At 36.0% G+C, this 22,160-nt stretch overlaps 2 protein-coding genes across 2 annotated transcripts; both read right to left on the reverse strand.

The window, feature by feature from the left end:
• Positions 1–3,333: 3,333 nt before the first annotated feature.
• LOC149928602 (uncharacterized protein F54H12.2-like) lies at positions 3,334–4,674 on the reverse strand. Its single transcript, XM_090157945.1, has one exon. The coding sequence runs from the start codon at positions 4,672–4,674 to the stop codon at positions 3,334–3,336; it is 1,341 nt and encodes a 446-aa protein (XP_090014071.1).
• Positions 4,675–10,785: 6,111 nt separating this feature from the next.
• LOC149928603 (uncharacterized) lies at positions 10,786–11,943 on the reverse strand. Its single transcript, XM_090157946.1, has 4 exons — positions 11,890–11,943; positions 11,679–11,820; positions 11,384–11,611; positions 10,786–11,309 (listed from the first exon to the last, which is right to left on the reverse strand). Exons 1-4 carry the CDS (start codon positions 11,941–11,943, stop codon positions 10,786–10,788), a joined length of 948 nt encoding a protein of 315 aa, XP_090014072.1.
• Positions 11,944–22,160: the final 10,217 nt, after the last annotated feature.

The following is a 22,160-nucleotide window of genomic DNA, read 5'->3' on the forward strand; positions in this document are numbered from 1 at the left end:
AATAGGGTGTTGATAAAGTGTATATAGGGTGTTGATAAAGTGTATATAGGGTGTTGATAAAGTGTAAAATAAGTGTTTGGGTGGTGTTATTTAAGTGTAAGGTTGGTGTTCGAAGGGTGTTATTCTAGTGTTAACATGTGTAACATTGGTCGTTAAAAGGTGTTAAGATAGTGTAAAGTCAGTATTTGAAAGGTGTTGAATAGATATTTTTACTCGTGTTGTATGGTGTTGAGGAAGTGTAAATTGGGTTTTGATAAAGTGAAAGTAGGGTGTTGAGGAAGAGGAAGTGGGGGGTTGAGGAAGTGTAGGTGGGGTGTTGAAGTGTATAATTAGTGTTTTGATGGTGTTAAAGTGTGTAAAGATTTATTTTGAACACGTAGATTTTTTATTATGCACGTTCGTCGGTGGTGTTAGTACAACCTTAAGCACACAGGTAAAACACATAAAAGAATTGTGTTTAAACACGTGATTTAGGCGGACATGATCAACCATTGACACACGTTGACTGAGCACGTGAAATACACATGCTTTAAACATGTGTAAATGACGTGAAATTGCTACCTGGGTATATATATATATAAACGGCAACAGTAAGATCAGAATATGTTAACTTTTATTTCTCGAAATATTTCAACTGATTACTTTTGAGTAGAAATCTTCGGGCATAGGTGCGGGTCCTAGAATTAATCGAGGCTGGTTACAGGCCGTAGAAATTATTTAGTCCAAGGACTTCATTTCGAACCCTAGATATCGTATGGTCTTATTACGGCCTCTACACATTATCCGACCTACTTTCGCATTCCAAACGTATTCAGGCGTCACTTCGAGCCCTAGACCTCTTCTGGCCTCAATACGGGTCATTGACATCTTAGGGTCTCAAATCATCAAATTATAGAAATTGGAATTAAAAGTAGGCGTATTGTTCTTTAAGTTTTTAATAAAAGTTCCCGAGAAATACCCTTCGGAAAATGGCCGAAATCGAGTTTTTTCACTCTCGTTTCGTCAGAGCAGAGAGTTTTAATACACCTAAGCAGTTGAAATTTTCAATTTGGACTAATCTAATGGTGCCATTTCCATTATTGTTGACGATTTTTCGATATTCCTTGATGAAAGCAAGTTTCGCCGCCAGGGGGCGCAGTGCTTCCGTTCTTATATTTATTAAATCGTATAGTTTTAATAATAATAATAATAATAATAATCAGCTAGGCTAATACCCAAGGCACCACCTTAGGCCTTAGTCATCGAGCGACTTTTGAAGCCTTTAATTCAGGTGGCCGGGTTACAATGCGTAGGAGGGTGGTGGCAAGCCCTGCATGCCACGCGAGCCAACAGCTCCCTACACTGAACAAGAATATATAAAAAAATAATTTCGACATCATCTTTCGTGGAATTTATTCCAAAATTTGGGTTATCTCATCACAAACTGACCATTATTTACTATCTTGACCACTTCCAACCCAAACTGACCATTTTAGACCATCTTGACCACTCGCAAAAATAACTGACCATTTTCGACCATCTTGACCACTCCCGGTTCAAACTGGGCAGTTTTCTTCATTTGAATTAATTTCTAAATTGTAATAATTTTTCAGTTATATAAAATTTTAGGTATGCATCAACCGAAACGGCACGGTAATAGACGGCGTCCCGAATTGGGCTCAGCATAGCGTATTTTCTACTTCCATTAATTGATGCAAATTTGTGCCAATAAATATGCTTTAAATGTTATTTTAATAGTCAATTAGCTGATATTTCCTATCCGCAAGTAGGGGAAGAATGACAGTCATATACCAATTATATACCATATGATGGTATTTTTGGTGGTATGATGGTATAATCGTATTTCATTAATTTGGTGGTATGGTGGTATATCGTATTTTCATTACTTCCGGTTTTCGGTGGTATATTTAAATTATTGAAGAATATAAAGTTTATCTTTTATAAAAATACTTAAAGCTTACACTTGAATTATCTTAGAATGAAATCTTAAATAAACAATGATACCGTATATAAAGGATTTCACGGACGGGGAATTTATTATTCACGTCAATTCCGCCACTCTTTCAATATCGGAAATGTAAGTATCATTAAGCTAATATATGTTTATAACAAATATATTTTATTAATTTTACCCTTATATATTTAAAAGGAATGGAATGAAAGTTTTCAATATTTCCGCGATAAAGGCGATAGCTATAACTCCGGAATGTGCAATCAAACTGGGGCGAACAGATGTTGATTCCGGTATTACGTTATCGGAATTCGAATTTAAACAAGTGTGGACGGACCGGGAACGAATTACGTCATACCTAGAAAGTGATTCTATTCCCCCGTCATCGTGGTTTTTCGAGGGGTCTCAGACGAGGAAAATCGATTTGAACGTTTTTGAAAATAACAGATTGCTAAACATTCGTGAAATTATTTTGGGCACTGGAATAAATTACGGGAAGACCTACCCATCGAAAGTTGGATTCAGCATCGCCCTTCAGACATGGAAGGTGTTAATGGATAAATTCGATGAAATCATGATTTGTCACAATGAAGCTAAACGTGTTTACGGGCAAATAAGAAATATTACCATTAATCAGCTTGATAATTTCATTCGAAAACGTTGCGATGGATGCGATATGGACCAACCATCACAATTGAAACGTGATTGTTTAATGTTAGACTGGAATGACCGAGTAGAGCTTAATTTCTTAAATGCTATAAATAATTTGAAATATAATGAAATAACAGCAATTTTCAACAACACGTTTTTAGGAGGATCGTTTTGCGAAAAAATGTTATCACATATTTTATGTAACGCTAAGAAAATGTTATTTCGAGAAAATAAAATTGATTTATAAATAATTACGAGAAAATATTTTTTTGACAAGTTTATTGAATACTTCTTATACATAAATTCAGAAATCATGAGATCATTTACACGTTTATTTTTAGTAAATCTTTGTAATATTTTAAACAGTTGTATACCCCTACACAGATTAATAGCAAAATAAACACAATACCCGCCACACGTCACGGAAGAGTTTCCTTGTAATTGATATGAATTATAGATAACAGTCAAACTGTTTCTTTCTACAAAATAGTTAAATTTAAAAAAATCTGGCGGATGTCCGAAGCTGTCGAAAAAAATACAGTTTATTTTCATTCTTGAAATATAGATAAGGCACCAGTGAATCCCCCCACCCTCCGACGTGTCCGTATTGACAATATACAGGGAAGGAAACGTCTTCACGATCTTAGGTAGCTTATCGGCGGCAAAGACTCCTCTGAACAATGGTTTTGTGTACTTATCACGTCTCATAATATTATCGAGTTGTTGAGAATTCATTGTGTGTTATGATCGAATAACACTACCCTGTTTTTGTCGATTTCAACTAACGACTGGTATTCCGAATAATAAATAACGCTAACCGTAGTTGGCAACGAATCGGCGAAAATTAACTCTAGTCGAACATTTCCATTCTTTATAAGGTTAAAGCTATGAGTAGAGCTACGGTTGAGGTCTGGCGTTAGGTCAAATACGAAAAGGGCGTTCCCATCGGAAAATTCATCCCGTCCGATCAAATTACCCTGATCAATGTTCCATTGCGCCGTTTGTAGAAAGAGGTTAGCGTACGAACGCATAAACAACTTGTCTTTGAAGTTTGGATTCAGTGGTTTATGGGGTACACTATTTCCATCAACGTATAAAGCGATTTGGTTTAGCGCGTAATTTTTGAAGTTGAAAGGTGACAGCTTGTAATCTCCCAAATACGCATTCTGATCCACAAATCCGATAACGACCTTATTAGGGAGTTGACCACTGATTAAATTGTCTTTGACGCAAATCTTGTTTCCAGCGGAAATTGAAAACGAATTACATTCCGTACGAGTAATAGGATACTTCATTGTTGATAATTCCAAGGTTTTTGCGTGAGATATCATTATCTCGGGTGTTAATCTAACTTTTCTCAAGAACATTGATGCGTGTGTAAACACAACTTTACATTTCGTACCGTTGGTGTGTATACAGAATTCGTTTGGACTCTTAATTAATTTGAAGTTGACGTCGATGAGATTAGGAATAAAGCGATTTTGTTGGCAAATGTCCGCGTGAACAACCCCGATTAGGTCTATAACACCACTCTGAGCAAATTTAGCACGCTTCTTGAATCCGTCGTTTTCGAAATATTCGTCGAACTTTCCAGATTGATCTTTGTAGAATAGCGAAGCTGTCAAAAAACTCTTTTTGGCTTCCCCACCAAATGTCAAAAGGGTTTGAATCATGCTCTTGTACGGGTATTGTTGCGGACATGATGTAACTGATCTGTCCCCTAACGAAACGTGCACCTCTCCAAAGAGACTATGAAGAAATAGGTTCTCCGGTGAGATTTTATCCGCGGGTGTAGTGGTTTTAGTTGTCTCGTTATAAGACTCGCCATTTGGTAAAGTTCCATCCGGTTTAGTTATTTTCACCTGCACTTGAAGAAGCGTGTTTTTTAAATCAATGTACGTTTCCGAGTTGCCGGTGATATTGAATATAATTGCTTGATTTTCATTAACATTCGACGTTGGATTGTATTCCACCCATTGACTCCCCACTATCCCAGTTTGTGTATACGGGACAACGAACAGGTCAAGTTCTGAAATAATGCTGTGTTGAGAGCTGGGATGTTGCAGTGACATTATATATGTTTTAGATATTATGAAAATATGTCTGACGCGGACGGATTAGATCTTCTCCTCTTCTTCTTAGCTCGAATCGAACTGACAACATGTGAAGCCGCACGTCGCTTTTTACCGTTCCCAGTTAATCTCGTCACATGTTCAGCCGCCCTTTTTAATGTTTCTTTTCCCGCTTCTTTCCCCCTCGTTTTTAAGGCGTCTTTAAAAGAAATTCCACTTGTCACATCCGACGCAACTTTAGCCCCGGCATTCAAAAATTTCCTGCCGAGAAATGACGCACCCCTTTTGAAGATTGGCATTGCCGATCGAAATGCAGAAGCCAATATATTCCCGAGGCCGTACCCACGCTGAATGGCCACCCCATGATACACCGGAACCGACCCATAACCAATTTGGTTTAGGTAATAGCTTTGGTAGTCGCTTACAGAAACGCGATCTAAATTATGTGGGCGCATGTTTGACTGTTTCGTCCTAAATGAGGATATAATTGAATTTACTCTAGGTTTTATAGAGGTGTCCATGTTCTTCGAGGTCTAACGTGAAGAGTGACGTGCACTTTACCACGTTCGAATTGTACCGGATGCCCAGTGTCACACATAATATTAATTTCAATGGTTTGAAAATTGTTGCTCGCAATAGGCATATAATGCGGTCTAGAAAACTCTTTTTCCACCGTATCCAGATCTTTTCCTTGAATACTTAGAATACGTAACAGGGGGACATCCGAGTCTCCAACCGATCGACTTTGAATTATGTCCGAGTATACGAACAGGGAATGTAAACCGGCATCCATATCGCAACTGAAAGGGGCCGTCATACTATAAACGACTGTGATATCCTTGCCAGGTGTTCTAGTGAGGCCTAATATGAGGGCGATTTCGTGAGGGAAATATATTTGGTTATTTTTCAATAATGTTATAACGACGCGTCGATTTGCTCTACTATAAAAAAGCTGAACTCTAGAGCTTATATTTCGACCGTCATCATCGGTAGACATTATTTCCAGTAAATCCTCGACCGTGTAGTACCCTGCCGGTATTACAATGTTTATGTAATCCATTGCGAGGGGGCTATTGAAACCGTCAGTTTTCCCCTCCCGGTTTTCACCCGAATCTTTTAAAGGTATTGTTTTCCAAATTCGAACTACGCATTCGTTTGGAACGTTATTCCATGTCCTTGGATAACTTATTTCGGCGAGTCCAACTTCGTAAACACCATCAAGCTTTACAGGTTCCGGTAAATAAGTTCGGAATTCACTTATCGTGTTGTTGGGGAAATAACGCGTGGAAGAGTCGGATGGCAGTGTAATATAAAAACTCATGATGTAACGATTTCCTGCACCCAAGCATCAAAATCAGAGCTGTAACCTTTCCAACGTACGAGTAATTCCTTAGTCCCTGCGGGCGTAGTTCTTTTTCTTAAAACTATCTATTTTAAATAAACAGTTATCGAGATCCTTTCCGACTTTCTGTATTTCCTCTTTGTAGAACACACCCTGTATGAGCTCAGATTTCAAATCTTCAAGTATATATACCGCGGGGTCCCTCGGTAACCGCTTCACCACCTTAAATAATTCCTCAGTATATGTTGTTTTATACCCTTTTTCAAATATCCCCTTATTCACACCAAGTCGTTTATTTCAAATGGGTACGAAACTGGGGGTGAAAAATTTACTTTCCCATATAAATTGAGCCATACTTGTTTACAATTTTCACTATTAACTTCGACAGGTTTAAATTTTATAGATCTATGAAAGTTATTGTTATATGATTCCAATAAATCCGGTAATACGTCAATGTATTTATGAGTATTATTTTGAGTAAAGTAACGGTACATGCGAGTTTTCAAAGTTCGGTTAAAACGTTCAATAATGCTGCTTTTTACTTCCGAGCGGGTGGTGAAGAATTTTATGTCCCTATGCTTCAGTTCTTTTTGAACCTCATTTGATAAGAATTCACCACCACAGTCCGATTGCACGATCTTCGGTTTTCGTCCAGATTCTAAAATTGCTCGAAATGCCTTGACCATCGTTGTTCCTTTCTTGTCCTTGGTGGCGACGGCAAAAGCGAATCTGCTCAATACGTCAATACAACATAGTAGATAACGATAACCGTCGTTGTGACGTTTAATATTTTGCATGTCTGCCAAATCAAGTTGCCATTGTTCATCGATCCCATAAACTATCGTTTTATTCCTTTTGAATTTTTTCCTAATGGGTTTATGTAATGTATACGTATCCTGCCGCTTCAAAAATTCTCTGACGTCGTTTAGAGAAACTTTTAAACCATTCGCTCTAGCCCCCCGATAGAGGGCGTGTACACCCCCGTAACTTCCGGGGTCTTTCACATTAAAGTATATTTTTTCTAGCTCATCCATGTCTAGTGTAATTCATATTACACTCGTGATTCCAGTGTATGTATTTTAATATCTCCATAATGATAATAATCAATAGTATCAAAAATGCTGTTATACTTTTAGGTGATTTTATTAATGATAAGGCTATCCTCGCCGTAGCGGTGGGGTCTCTACACCCTTCCATCATGACACGTGAATTGTTAATGAAATAAAAACGATATTGTGATATAGATTTATATTTATTTCAATTTAATCCAATTGAGTAGTCCATTACCATTCAAAGATGCGGGACTATACGGTAAAGCATCAAAATAATTTGGAACTTCATCTACCGATTCATTTCATACGTCGTTATGCGGAACAATACCGTTGAAAGAATTATACGGAAATTTATTTTTTACAAGTGTTCTGGGTACATTTTCATTGATAAGCAATTCGTAAAACTTATCTATTCCGATAACAATATTTTTTGGTTTACTTTTATAGTTTTTAACCGTTTCGTGTAGAATGTCCATAATATTGGAGCCGACTACTGGACGTCCTTTATATATAAGTTCACCTTTGGGGGTCCATTCAATCTTTTCATTACCCTCAATCCGCTTGTATAATGCTATAGCGGGTTTAAGATGTGTATCGGGGATCGTTATTGCAATTTCCGAATACCAATTCTTTTTTTTGTCATTATCAAGTTTTTTATCCCCCATCTTTTTCCTTACACCTCTCTTATTAATAGCGCGTTGTAATACGTGGTTATATAAGTCCACTTTTTGAGACTCATTGAGTTTCTGGTTATTCAAAATAGACTGCTTTTCCAAATCCTCATTAAGTTCCACCCTCGGTTGGGAATTCAATCGACGATAAACCTCTTCGGGAACTAGGATCATCTTTCTAGCCATTCTTAATAGCTTTACTTATAGCTGCTCCGGCGGCACTGCCAATAATTGATAGAAGGGGTGCTAACAGCAAAGGTAGAAATCCGCCCTTTTGAACTAGAATCTTTCTACGTTTTGCTACGGTGTTTGGTTTAGATAACTTCCGTAAAACCTGAGAGTGCTTCTTCAGTCGCTTCCTCCGTTCGTCTGAGAGTTTCACGTTCCCACGTAAAACATTTATACAACATTCCAAAATCGCCTTGATTGAATCGTCAGTAGCATTTTTGATGGCCGCCTTTCTTTGACACGGATTACAAGTAGCTAGATATCTCAAAAAGTGTTTGTTTTTACGAATTCTCTTCATTTCGGTAAAAGACGGCAGCTTCCTCTCCAGGTATAAGTCCGGTTCGTAGCCTATGGTCATCTGACGTAGTCGGTTTCAAATCAACCCATAAATACCCAAAGTCTCTAGCGATCGCCTGATGAAAGGCGTCGATGACGTATTTACTGTTTGTGGGGGATATCTGTCTCGCCAAATGAAATATCGCCGATTTGTCGCGCGGGGACTTGAAAATAATCAGATAGTGCGCGTTTAAATTTAATGTTCTAATCTCTTTTCCCGGGTAATACAAATTTTGCATGAGCACGAAGACTGAGGTGTTTTTATGATGGGACCCACGTATAAATAAATTCGTCACATCTTTATTATTCGATATCTCACATAGTAAATCGTCGAGTATTACGAAGTTCCTGACATTGGGATCCAATATTTTAACGTTCAATAATCCTTCGTTGAATTCGACTTTAGGTGTGTGATCTAATACCGTATTAAACAGTTTTGGTTGATACTCGGTATAACACCATATTACCCTCTCCGTTGGTGGTGAAATACATACATCCATATATTTCAGCAGGTTAGCCACAAAATAACTTTTTCCAGATTGAGTCGCCCCGGCGATAAGGCCGTTAAAGGGATGTTGTAAGGTGAAATCCATGTTAAGAATGACTCGATTTTCGAAAAACAATTTATTTTATTTAAATAATTTATGTAAATTGGATGAAAAAGAATGACTCAATTTTCGAGAAACAATTTTATTTAAATAATGTATGTAAATTGGATGAAACACATGCACACACAGTTTTTGACTTAAGAGAATTCACGCCGAAAAATTTCAAAACCTTAAATTACTTCAGAAGGTTTATCCAGTGGTGTCCAAAAGCTAAGGTTTTTTTTACCGTCCCCTAATAGATAGCGTTTGGTGTCGCATGGATTCAAAGATAACTTTCTTTGATTGATTGTAAATAATTCGTGTTTGGAACTTACTATTCGATTCATGGAACTAATAGTGACGTTTCTGTTAAACAAACAATCGCGATAGTGGCTATGTCTAATATTTTTTTTAACAGTGTGCCTAGAGATACCCTTCAAGGTTTTTTTCTCCCCCTTTCTGGACAATAAACTATAGGATTTGGGTCTCAATCCGATAAATTCTTCGGCGCAAACACTCTCAAGCTCGTCCTTCATCGTCCCTAAAACTTTATGGTTCGTTTTGTCGTAATTGGGGTGATCTTTAGGATAATCTGAAAAATCAAAAAGGTGGGAATTCGCTCTAAAGTCGGTGTACACGTCTGGTGTTATTATATCGTAAGTTAAACTGTCCGTATCTGTAAATAATAACCTGGCGGAGTTTCCGTACTTATTTTTGATAAAATCATAATGAAATCTATACATAAAGAACTTTGACAAATCTAAAATTGAAAATCCCGTATAAATCGGTCGATTCAATGTCAGCTTCTTCTTCGTCATTTGAATCCCCACAAGGTCGTTATGAAATATTGTAAATCTCTCGAACGCTGGTGACGAGGCTTTCTTAGTCGCCAATTTCGGGGTTTGCACCAGGTGGAAATCTATTCTATTCCTCAAATTTTCCATTGTTTTGCCCGTAAATGATATAATTATTAAGAACAGCGCTATATATTACAGTTTATATAAATTACTAACCAAACACGCTGTTGTTCATGTATTTAAAGAGGTTACGTTCATGATTTGAGGTTGCGTGCTTCCGTTTCTCGGTGTTAAAATCAATATAGGGCCGAAGCCATGGTCCCTGTCTAAATGACAGAATACGGTGCACAGCGGTTAAAATCAACCCTTTTTCGACGTAGTAAGCTAAATTTCTGTAATGTACAACGTAGCGTTCTTTTTTGCATAAATTTGGAATTAACTTTGGTAGGGCGTCCTTTTCGGGGAGTCCTACTTCCTTTAAGAGCAGTTTGTAATATCTAGAAAACATATCTTTTGTGATTGTTTTGGATTCGGGGGCTAGCGGATAGCAATCGTGAAGTTCATGCAACTCGTCAGGGTATTCGAGGTCTACCTCAAGTATGTACCCGTATAGCGAATCAGCTGGAAGGTTTACGACATTCTTTTGCGTGAAATCCAAAAGGTCTTTCTCTAGCACCCACTTAAAGTCTCCCATTGGTAATGAATCGCGCATCACAGTTCCATATAAATTCGTAACGTCGAGATACATGATGTAATTTTCCGGTTTGGTGACGTCATATGACTCGGGGAGGAGGTATCGATTATTAGCTTTTTCATAACGCCGACTAATAACCGAGACGCCGCCTCTCAAACCCCTTTCGATAACAAGATGCATGTTGGTATCTGTTAGTAACTCCAATTCCACCTTGGTCATTTTTAGAGCCGCCTGCCAGGCGAATCCCGGACCCGTGAAGGCGTGCGCGCAATCAATACCGTAAAACTCATATCCCATTGTCCTGAATGACTCGAATACGCAGGCCAATTGAAGGGTGTCAACTTTAACGTACAAATCGTGAAATTCACCTAAAGAGACACCGGGTGTAAAAAAAATTGTGGCATTTATGTTATGCATATGTTGAAAATACCTAAGTTTTTGATTTTAAAGGCGGTCCAAACTTCACGCGCATGCTGATAAGATTCGTCGGATATATGTTCGTTCGTTAATGTATTGAAAAAGGCTTCCTTCGGTGGTAGTTCACATTCATCAAACTTTTTCATATCCGAAATATAATCATAAGGATATGTTTGTTTTTTTAATAGTAGGGCAGCCTGATCGGGGGGGAACGATGCGTTGAGAATTGCGAAGCTATCGAGTCCACTCTGGGCTAAATTCTCCACTAGGGTTTCTAAGGACGATGGCAGGAAGCGTATTGAGTCTATGAATCTTAGACGACCGTAAGAAAAACTGATGTACACTTCGGACGTGGTGGGAATACACTTGATTTGTTTATCTTTACATAATCCAAGTCTATCCATTATAAGGTGGGCGTCATAATGTGATAAATTGTGAACTACAACCGGTATGAAAGCGCCCACACGTAGCTTTAGATTACACGAACGATGAGCCACTCCCCTAAAACGACCTATTAAACAGTAAATGAAAGTATAAATAATTTATTGGTAAACTTTACAATGTAATGGATAATAATTTTAATACCTGTGTAATGGTCGTGGTCTTTAACTTTTGGGTCCTCATCCGTGAACACTTTCAAACAGATATAGCAATTCATTTCTGTCATACTCCTATGTATCTCCTCCGGGGTTAAGTCCATCGTTATATTTTGCCGTAGTTCATTGGCAATTACCTCCTCTTCTACAAACAAATTATCTAGCAAAACATCCACCGCGTTTAAACCACGATAAACCACTGGAGTTCTCGGTTTACCTATGAAATGAATAGTATATAATTAATTGAAAGTTCTATGTTAAATACAATTTATAATACAAATTACCATCAGGACCCACGACGACGTAACTGAATCCGCACGCTATATGTTGCGACAGCTTCGTTGTTGACGACCCGGATTCATTCGGTAAGCAGGTGTCATATTTTCTTATAATGGATTCAAAGTCTAAATAAATTAAGAAGGGCGTCTAGAAATAAAATTATCATTAAGTCAATTGAAATTAAAAATTTTACGCAAAACAGAAAAAAATACTTACTTTTTGCTCCCATCCAATTTTGTCAAATTTTAGTAATGGGTTATCAAATGGCATTTTTATTCTTTGGGGGTCGTAAATACTACAGTCATTTATATGTTCTTTGTAATTAATTTCCGCACGAGTTCCACTAAATCTGTGCAAACAATATCTACATATGTAGACTTTCCCGTCATGTTTGGTGAATTTACTAACTAATTTACTTAAATCGGTAATCAAACAAAAATGATGTAAATTATTTTTACTGATTAACAGCATATCAATTTGGCATTCTTCGCACACTTTATTTTCACTGACATAAAGTGGAAATGTAGTACCCTCATAGCCGTAAATGTTTATTGATAAAGAATTTGTTTTCTCGAAGTTTTGGAGCTTCATGAAATTCAGCGTAAAAGGAAAAGTAATAGTTGAGCAGTCTAATTCAGATTCGTAACGTTTATAATTACGAACAAAATTTTGGTGGTTATTCGAAGGGTGAAGTTTCGCGAGAATGCACCAGAGGAAACATTTGTCATCTTTATTTTCAATGTTCAAAACACCTTTACAATTTTTAATATCGTTGGGTATTTCTATAAAGGTGCCCCCACCAGTGGAAAGTAATTGATGATATCAACTTGAACGTGCTGAATTTCGTTAATAACCCATCCACTACCAGTAGCTTCAAATTCTTGCATTGCTTTTGCTATATGAGGAATGCAAATATCGATTTGACCTGGTATAACTTCGGGGAGAAGGGTTGTGAATGTTTTGGAACGGAAGTAGGCTAACGTCTCAATTTCTTCTTCGCCACCATTAAGGGGGCGTGTGTATTTCACAACTATGCAAATGTACCATTTTATACCTGTCTTTTCACGCAACTTGGTCTCCAGATATTTAACTAAGCCATTTTTTATCGACTTTACAAATACCTCGGCATCAGTTTGTTTTTCTTTTGGGGCGTATGTAGTTGTTATCACGGCACCCCCCAAAGCCGCGAGGTGTTCGGCATCATTTTGAAAGTTATCTACAACGCTATCTATTTCCATGAATTCACTTGATGGCACGATTTCACAGTTTTTTAGCTGGCTACTATTTTCGGTGGCGTTTTTGGAGCTTGAATTATCTGAATTAGACAACTTTGACGTATTAGCAGCTTGCGTAACATCGTTATGTGGTGTTGTGGAGGTTGTAGCACGTCCATCCGGAATTGTCGAATGATTACCCACAGTTACATTAGCGGATTGCGCATTAAATCCGCGATGTGTGCGAGAATGCTTCACTAAGATGTTTTTTCGCACAAAACTTTTCCCGCAAATTTCACATGTATGCTTTTCTCCATCATGCGTTTCACGTACGTGACGATTTTAAGAAAATTTCTTCGGATACGATTTCCCACATGTACTACACGTAAACATTATAATACCCTATATTCACGACGTTGACCCGACTTTGTGGCAGCTTCAAAGCGAATGCGACATAACCGAGGTTTTCCGTGATTTACTTCGTCGGTTCGCCGTATATATATACAGGGTCTCTTTTTTTGCTCGGAAAAGTGTTTTTTTTTTCAAAAACTATTTATAGTACCGATTTCAAATTTGGAAGGTCAATTCTCTATACCGGGGGACATCAGTTTGAGAAATTTGAGCGTTTTCGGTAATGTTTTTCACCAATTTTGAAAAATTATTTTTCGACCACTAGGTGCGAGATAAAAAATTTATATTATAAAGTTGTAGGCCGTCATCGAAAACCCTTAAAAATTGTTCACTCTACGAAAAATAATTTATTTATCAGTGAAAATTCGAGCTTGAAAAATTTACAAGTTGGTGAAGCCAAATTACGATTGTTTGAAACGATAATTGAAACCGAATTACCTAATCCAGTTGAAACTTTGGTTAAAAAAACGACCGGATTTAAAAAACACGAGGCTATAGGTCAATCCTAAACATGCATTGGGTATTTAAAGGAAAACTTTGGGAGATTATTATCAGTGTTTGATAATATTTCGAACAATGCCTCGTTATTCAGTAGCTGAGCGTACCGAGATAGTTGCCATTTACTATGGAGAAGCAGCGCAAAACCTTAGAAGAGTGACTGAAATCTTCGCAGAAAGACATCCAACTGGAGCACCATCTGTAAATACAGTAAGACGAGCAATTCACGATTTCAATCAATTTGGTAACTTGCAACCTAGGTTTCGCGGATTGGGTCAACCGGATTTTGACTTCGAGAACAATGTACTCGCGTACTTTGTGGCATATCCTCGTCACAGTTGCGCTAACGCCGCTGCTGATTTGGGTTGTTCTGCAAATCGTGTGTGGAAAATTCTTCGTAAGAATCGCTATCACCCATACAGAGCTACGCTTCACCAAGGACTAATTGACGGAGACCATCAAAGACGTTATGAATTTAGCAACTGGTTACTAAATGCTGTCCAAGAAGATAGACAATTTTTGCGCCATGTTTTGTTCTCCGACGAAGCGTCATTTTCTAGAGATGGGCTCTTTAATCATCAAAACAGCCATCTTTGGTCTGACATCAACCCACATTGGGGTTTTGAATATCATCACCAGGTTCAATTTGAACGGGTCAATGTTTGGGTTGGACTTGTTGGAAACCGTTTGATTGGTCCCTTTTTTCTGCCGACGAACCTCAACGGCCAAAGGTATTTACATTTTCTACAGAACGAACTGAGTGACGCAATCGACGACCTTCCATTGGCTGAAAGACGTCAGTTGTGGTTTCAGCAAGATGGCGCCCCTCCGCATTTTTCCCGGCAAGTAACTGAGCACCTCAACAACGAGTTTCCTGAAAGGTGGATAGGGAGAAATGGTCCAGTGCATTGGCCAGCAAGGTCACCTGACCTAACACCGCTGGATTATTTTCTCTGGGGATTCGTTAAAGCAAAGGTATACGCCACGCCCATTGAAACTAGGGAGGAACTCATTAGACGAATAATCAGTGCTTGCCGAGACGTCACACCAGAAATGGTAGAGAAAGCGTTTGAGAACTTAATTGTCCGCGCACAAACCTGTGTTGCAGCCAATGGTGATATTATTGAAAATGTTTTGTAAAAATTTATGTGAATAAAATATCTGCATTTAAAAACCAAACGTGTACATTTTTTCAAGTGTGAAAACTCTACTACGTTTGTATTAGACTTGTTCCCTTTTCAATTATCGTTTCAAACAATCGTAATTTGGTATATCGTAATTTGGTATATATATGATAATATACCACTTGCGTATATTTACATTTTAGTTCGAAGATTACTGAAATGTACGGTCTCTTATTTACAATGTACTTAAAATTGAAGTCTATTTGATATTCTTTTAACTATGCCTATTTGAAATAATAACGATAAATGAAGTTTTTATTTATTGACAATCATTAATTAAAATTGAAGTCTATTTGATATTCTTTTAATTATGCCTATTTGAATTAGAAACAATAATAACGATAAATAAAGTTTTTATTTATTGACAATCTTTGAATATACATTTAATTATCATCATCGTCATCCGCCATTTCCGCCCTTTTTAATATACCCTCGAGGGCTAAAATTTCCTCTAAATCATTATTCACGAAAGTTTTTATTATTTTCTTTTTTCTCTCCTTTTCGTCTTCACCACTACTTTTTCTTTTCTCTTCCACCCCTCTCCTGCGCCTGCTCCCCGGTACTGTACCGGATGGTCCAGCTATTGACTGGTTTGGCGGTGCCATTTGGTGAACTTGCTGATGGGTGGCCGGTGCTTGTTGCTGAATGGTACCGGATGGTCCGGCTATTGGCTGAGTTGGCGGTGCCATTTGGTGAACTTTCTGATGGGCGGCGGGTGCTTGTTGCTGAATGACGGACGCTTCTTGATGAATAGCCTGCGCTTGTTGATTTACTGGGAGATGTTGTTGCGCAACCACGGGCTGTTCCGGAGCTTGGAAAAAGTTAATAAATTGATTGGCCTCGAGCTCTTCCGCCTCGCTAATTGCGACGTCGCGGTGTTCAATCTAATAAATTGAAATGTAAAATCAATCTAAAAGTGATTTTTAATAAATAATATATATACGGACATTTGGGTGATATGGAAGATGCACGTCAATTACCCCCAATTCTTCATTTCGAACCATTTTTACAATGAATCCCTTATGGTACTTTCGTACCATAATGTCCATAATTCGAAATGTGAACTGGGGTAAATCTGGACGGTTGGGTATGGGCCCGAAGGTCCCCCGATACCTGATGATGGCGAGGGTGCGAGACATATCCACTTTGACGTTCGAAGGTATTTGGTTTTCCATCTCTATTGGAATGGCTGGAACTTGCGAATATAGTTCAAACCGTCCATGTTCTGGTCTTTTATACGATTTAGAATTCTTATCGTGGGTTAATTGAAATCAACTCTAATAGACTATCAATTTGAAAAGTGTTGAATATTAAAACCACTACCTTCATATTTATGTCAGTTAATCAAAACGAGTAAATAGTAAACAATAGACTATCAATTTGAAGGGTGTATGAATGTGAAACAACTATCTTCGCATTAACGTCAGTTAATTGAATTGAGTGAATAGTTAACAAGTATCGATGTAAAGTGGTTATTTCCCATAAAGGAAAAATTCTGACATTCCACTCGAATGACGTTAATTGTCTGTAGAGTAAAATCAACAAATGAAATACTAATGCGGTTATTTTCCGAGACAATTTTATTTATCATCATTTACCCACTTTACAATTTGATATGTTTTATAAAAACAACAATTCATTTCATTGTATAGATGGTATTTACAAACCCCGAATGGCATTGAAATGTTTTTAGATAACTTGGAAAGTTTGGGACATCCAAAATTTTCCACATTAATAACTTCTTTTTTAAATAAATTTGACAAAATTTTAGATTTTTCTAACCCTTTTGTATAAAACACCGTCGCCTTTTTTGATATATCGAAGCATACATCTTGTAAATTGATAAAATCCATATCTCCGTCATTCCAATGAATGTTACATATGTTTCGTGTGACCCATGAACACAGCTGTTTATCTTTTATGGATAAATCATTATAAGGGTACGGTCCCTTAAATGTAAATATCCCCTTTTCTCCATTGTTTGGAACTATGAAGGCTAATTCTTTAACGTAATATTCTCCACGAGCTCTAAGGAAACTAGCTTCAACAAAGCATGTGTTACTCTCGTTGCTATAACAAATTAATATATTATAATTGTTAAATAACATTTTAGATATTAGCTTGATGATACTTACATTTCCATTGTTGGAGTTGTGATGGGACCGAAGTAAATAATAAACTGTCGCCGTTCGCGACGTCCCTTTATATACGTATAGATTGTTTACTTAAGATTTATAGAGGTGTTTTAAAGATTTTAAATTTGATTACCCGTTCAAATATTTCTACCTCCATAGCCGAAATTGAATAAAAATATACCTCCAAATTAATGAAATACGATTATACCACCATACCACCAAATTAATGAAACACGATTATACCATCATACCACCAAAAATACCATCATATGGTATATAATTGGTATATGACTGTCATTCTTCCCCTACTTCCGCATACCAGTGTATTGGTAAATTGAATATAATTTTAACTATAGCTTATTCCTCAAACCATCTGTAGTGCCATGTCATTAATTTTTGTTGATTTTCAGTGAAGGAAAGTACGACTCCTAATTGTTCGTCTTCTAACAAATTCAATTTTCCTCTGAGCCATTTGAAATTTCGTCTGTTTTTCAAAGAAAAGTTTTTCTTTACTTCAAGCCATTTATTTTCCTGGTTTATGTTGAATATTTATTTCTATATGCTTTTTACAAAAAGTGTTCCGAATTAACATTTCGTTCTATATAAACAACCCCTACATGCCAAGATAAATAACCGTACGCAAATTGGTTTAAAAAAAACGATTGACGAAACCGTAATGAAAAGTTTAAAATATCAGACTTAGTTTATCGAATTTTGGTCAACATTTGATCGGTTAAATATTTGGTATTCAATTGGTCAGATTTTAATCAAACCCTTTCTTAAGGATAACAAACACAACCAACAAACACAGTTAAAATTTCACGGAAGTTGCAATAAATGTTTTTTATTTTTCAATTATTTCACTTTTAATGAACAACTTAATCTTTAAAGATTACCCTATCTTGACTACATAAGATAACGGATAATTCCCAACGTCAAACCATTTATTCCAAAACAAAATAGATAATTTTATCGAAAATATATTATAATTTTTGGCCTATATGAGCAACCCCTGTATAACGGTGTAATTTCGGTGGTAAATAAATACCACCGATTTTACCAATTTGTTTTTCAAAATATTCAATATTCTTCATTATTTATTAACATTTATCAGACCTTCCCGATATTTTCCAAAAACATTTATGTCCTTTTTCATTCTTAGTTGCCATAAACATTTTTGGTTGGCATGGCAAAACGAAAGCCCATCGCCACTATTTCCTTTAGATTGTTTAAAATTGCAGAAGGTCTATGAATCCCCCGAGTTTAACCAAATCAGATATAAACACTTCGATTTTTCACTTGTTAACAAGGAAACTACCCGGAACCACTGCGTTGAGTTTAAAATATCCCCCAGCGGGTTACAGGGGTTTTCCCCCAAGCTCTTTGGCTTCCCATTCCATTAAAACTTGTAGAGTTTAACGGAAATAGTAAGTGCCACCACCCTCCTACCTGAATTAATGGCTTAAAAAGTCGCTTGATGACTTAGGTATTAAAATTATTATTGTAAATATTTCAGTTGAAGACTTCAAGGTAAGATATAAAATATTTTTAGACTAATGGAAAATGTATCTTAATATTCAAATGGTTATTCATTAAAATGTCGTTATTAAAATCCGGTACAAACGAAACTTCTGCCTTTTGTATCATTTGAATATTTTAAATAAAAGTGTTTTCCTTTTAAATTATAATATTAAGCAACGCAGAAACGTTACTAACTTCAGCGAATTAGTATCAGAAATGATCAAATCAGTTATTTGGAATTTTATTTTCCAATGGATGTTTTGTTATCCAATTTATTGTTTATCGTCGAATAAGGAAGTTAAAACAAATATTTTAGACATTTTTCTAAAACCAGCTACATTATTGCATATAACGACATAGTACTTTGCTGTTTTTTTTCGCAATTTGGAAAATAATGATCATCCATTTATATTTTAGTTTCTAAAACCAGCTACATTATTGCATGTAACGACATAGTACTTTGCTGTTTTTTTTTTCGCAATTTGGAAAATAATGATCATCCATTTATATTTTAGCTAGTTCTAAGCAATATAAGAGTAATGAGTTTGACCACAATAATACGACTTGTTGATAGAGCTCAAATTCCAATTGCAAAGATTAAACGAAGGGCCACTTATTCGGGTAAAATAAGAATTTGATCAATGTCACTGTTATTTTGATTTGGACAAGTTGAAAATTATTAGACAACTCTAGAAAAACCGATTAGGATACACAAGAACATGTCGATAATTACACAATCAAGGTCTCGCCAACAACCTTTTATCCAATTTAACCCGGATAATATATTATATATTTGATATTTTTAGGCTCCGACGTTCGTTCTAGACGTTCTTCTTTGAGGTTACCTTTCTGTGGCTGGCTGATAGCTACTTCGATTTTGATGAAAGCTTATTCTGGAAATTTGAAAGGAACTCTTATCGTCGAAAAAGGGTCTTTCATAAACACAGTGGAAGACTTAGTCGCCAGAAAAGACTTGACTTTGCATATAATTAAAAATTTAAGAATAACAGATTTGATTTTGGTAATATATTTTTTAATTTATTTTTAAATAACCTTGTATAATAAATACCATTTACGGGTCCATTATGGAATGGCCGTGATATGATTTCCACAAAGAAAAGTTTTTTTTTTATATCTGGCCTCCTTGAAATAAATCCGAAGTGCAACACAATTTTCTTGATACAGTTATTTTTCATATAAATATTCAAAACGATTGGACGGCCCAAAATCAACAAGCGACTCCACTTATAACTAAAATAGCATCTTTATAAGCAATGGTGGAAATAACTCAAACACTCCGCCAGCCCACCCTCATTAAAGAAAAAAACTAGAAAGATTTATAAACATCATTTACGTTCTTAATCAGACTATTTCATTTGGAAAATAGGGCTTATTTATAAGGAAATATCTCTGAGCAGTTTATTTACATATTTTGTAAAAGTAGATAGCTTTGATTCGGCTATAAATTTGAACTTTTTGGAAACATCCTCTTGCGTTCATTTGTTTGCTGTAGGTTGTTGTTGCTCTTTTAATATCTTTAATACATTCATTTTTTAATTATTTTAGTATAGCGAAGAAAATTGCTATCGAGTTGTTAGGAGTATGGGCACAAATAGAATCGCCTCTTACATATATCAAGATGAAAGTGAAAAAGCAATGTTGAATTCTCTCAGTAGTGGTCGAGGAGCCATCTTACATTATTTACCATACACGAATCGTTTGGCTGTCGATCTTGAAAAGTATTTGAAACAATACAACACTTTGCTTTTCATTGGAAACACGGAGTACGCGTTTAGTTACGAATTTTTGTACTTCAACAAACGAATAGGAGAAAAACTCTTGGAACGAATAAATTACTTGTAAGTACTCAATTTTAAACGGATCCATTTAAATTAATTAAATCGAGAATACAATATTATCTAGCAATTCGGTGATCATACACGTATAGAGATTTACAATAATTTCCAATGATTATTTTTAACTACGACAATGTAGCACAGTTAATCGACAAACACCTACCTTTACTTGATTTTTCAGTTTAAAAACTAACTTTAGAAACGGAATGCCGAAAGTTTGTGAGAGTTTGTGTGTGAATGTTGGTTTGGTTGTTTCTAGTTCTTAAAATAATTTTGGGACTAACAGACTGACGCTGCCCTCCTGCCTTTAAGTTAACTTAAGATTTTTTTAAAGCGCAGACTAAAACCACTCCGCTAGCTAAGAACCGTTTTTGTTATGCATTGGAAATAATTTAGATTTGTTTACCGAGGATTAAAGAACCCAATAATTTAAGTTAAAATCAACTAAGCATAGATTTTGACTGAAATGATCAAATTACCAATCTGAACATCAATATCAACCTATATAAAGAAAAAGAGTTGTTAATCTTCTGTTGATCTGGTTTCTGACAATATATTAAATATATTAAGTGAATTTAATATTTGAATGATTAAAATAATTGTAAAATTTCGAATTAATTTAATTGACCTCTCAACAAGCAAATTTTATTTTCCAATTTAACTATGTTTACTGTTGACGCTCAATATCTCAGAAACAAGCGTGGTCACGAACTTAATGTAAATGTTTAAATGTTAAGATAATATAAATCCCTCTGTATGTTTATTTTAAATATTTTTGAGGAATTCCTGTTTTTACTAGTTTTTCTTAAAATAAAAGAAAAAACTTAATGTACCAAATATTTTTACAGAACCTCTCGTTTGTATGAAACCGGTTACTATCAACCCAGTATGAACTACTTGGACTGGAAAGCGCGCAACTTAATGTCTTCGTCCAAAGAAGAAATTGGAGCTTTTGCTCCGATGGATTTCTGGTTTCTTATCCCCGTTTTCAAAATCTGGTTATTTGGAATCACTCTTTCAGTCTTAATTGCCTTCTTTGAGATTTGTCTCGATTGTTTTTTCTTTTAGAAAAAAGCCACACCTGAAATACGTCAACCGTTCAAACAAGAAATTTTAAATTGAAGTTATCTTCTTGAAATTCAACATTGTGTGGCAGGTGAGAAAAATAATCCTTGTACCGCGTACACCAGACTGAAATCGGGAACACAATCTAGCTGGCTAATCTAATGAAGCTAAAATCACCACTTTTATCAAGATACAATACGGTATTAAGATAATCCAAAATTTATCAAATTATTAAAAATTGTGGAAAAATATGAGCATCTTACTTTGAACATAGCAAAAATGTTATGTATTTTAGTGCATGTTCGCATCACCTTAAAGAACTAGTTGACATTCTTAATTTAAAGAAAGCAACTTCAGCATTACAATAAATTTTAAATTGATGAAAGGCTGAAACACAATTTTATTCGATTTATAAAAAAGCACAAATTGAGCAGCTAAAGTACACTGGAAGTAGCGTTAGTTTGTTTTGCAGACTGTCTTAATTTCAATAAATTTATCAATTAAAAAGCGTGATAAAAACCATTTTGATATGTTTCTTTAAATCAAACAAGAAAAAGCACATAAATTATCAAATCGTTATAATATTTAAGACACCCGAGCGTA

This window comes from Leiobunum rupestre, chromosome 9 (assembly GCF_980474605.1).
Source record: "Leiobunum rupestre chromosome 9, qqLeiRupe1.1.hap1, whole genome shotgun sequence".
Taxonomy (NCBI): Eukaryota; Metazoa; Arthropoda; class Arachnida; order Opiliones; family Sclerosomatidae; genus Leiobunum; species Leiobunum rupestre.

What these genes read in the sequence shown, in the direction of transcription:
- LOC149928602 (XM_090157945.1), bottom strand. Translation starts at nt 4,674, where the DNA reads ATGTCACTGCAACATCCCAGCTCTCAACACAGCATTATTTCAGAACTT.
- LOC149928603 (XM_090157946.1), bottom strand. Translation starts at nt 11,943, where the DNA reads ATGCCATTTGATAACCCATTACTAAAATTTGACAAAATTGGATGGGAG. An exon ending in AAATTGGATGGGAGCAAAAA is followed by an intron (nt 11,821 to 11,889) that starts GTAAGTATTTTT and finishes TTTTATTTCTAG; the next exon opens with ACGCCCTTCTTAATTTATTT. An exon ending in CGTCGTCGTGGGTCCTGATG is followed by an intron (nt 11,612 to 11,678) that starts GTAATTTGTATT and finishes TTCATTTCATAG; the next exon opens with GTAAACCGAGAACTCCAGTG.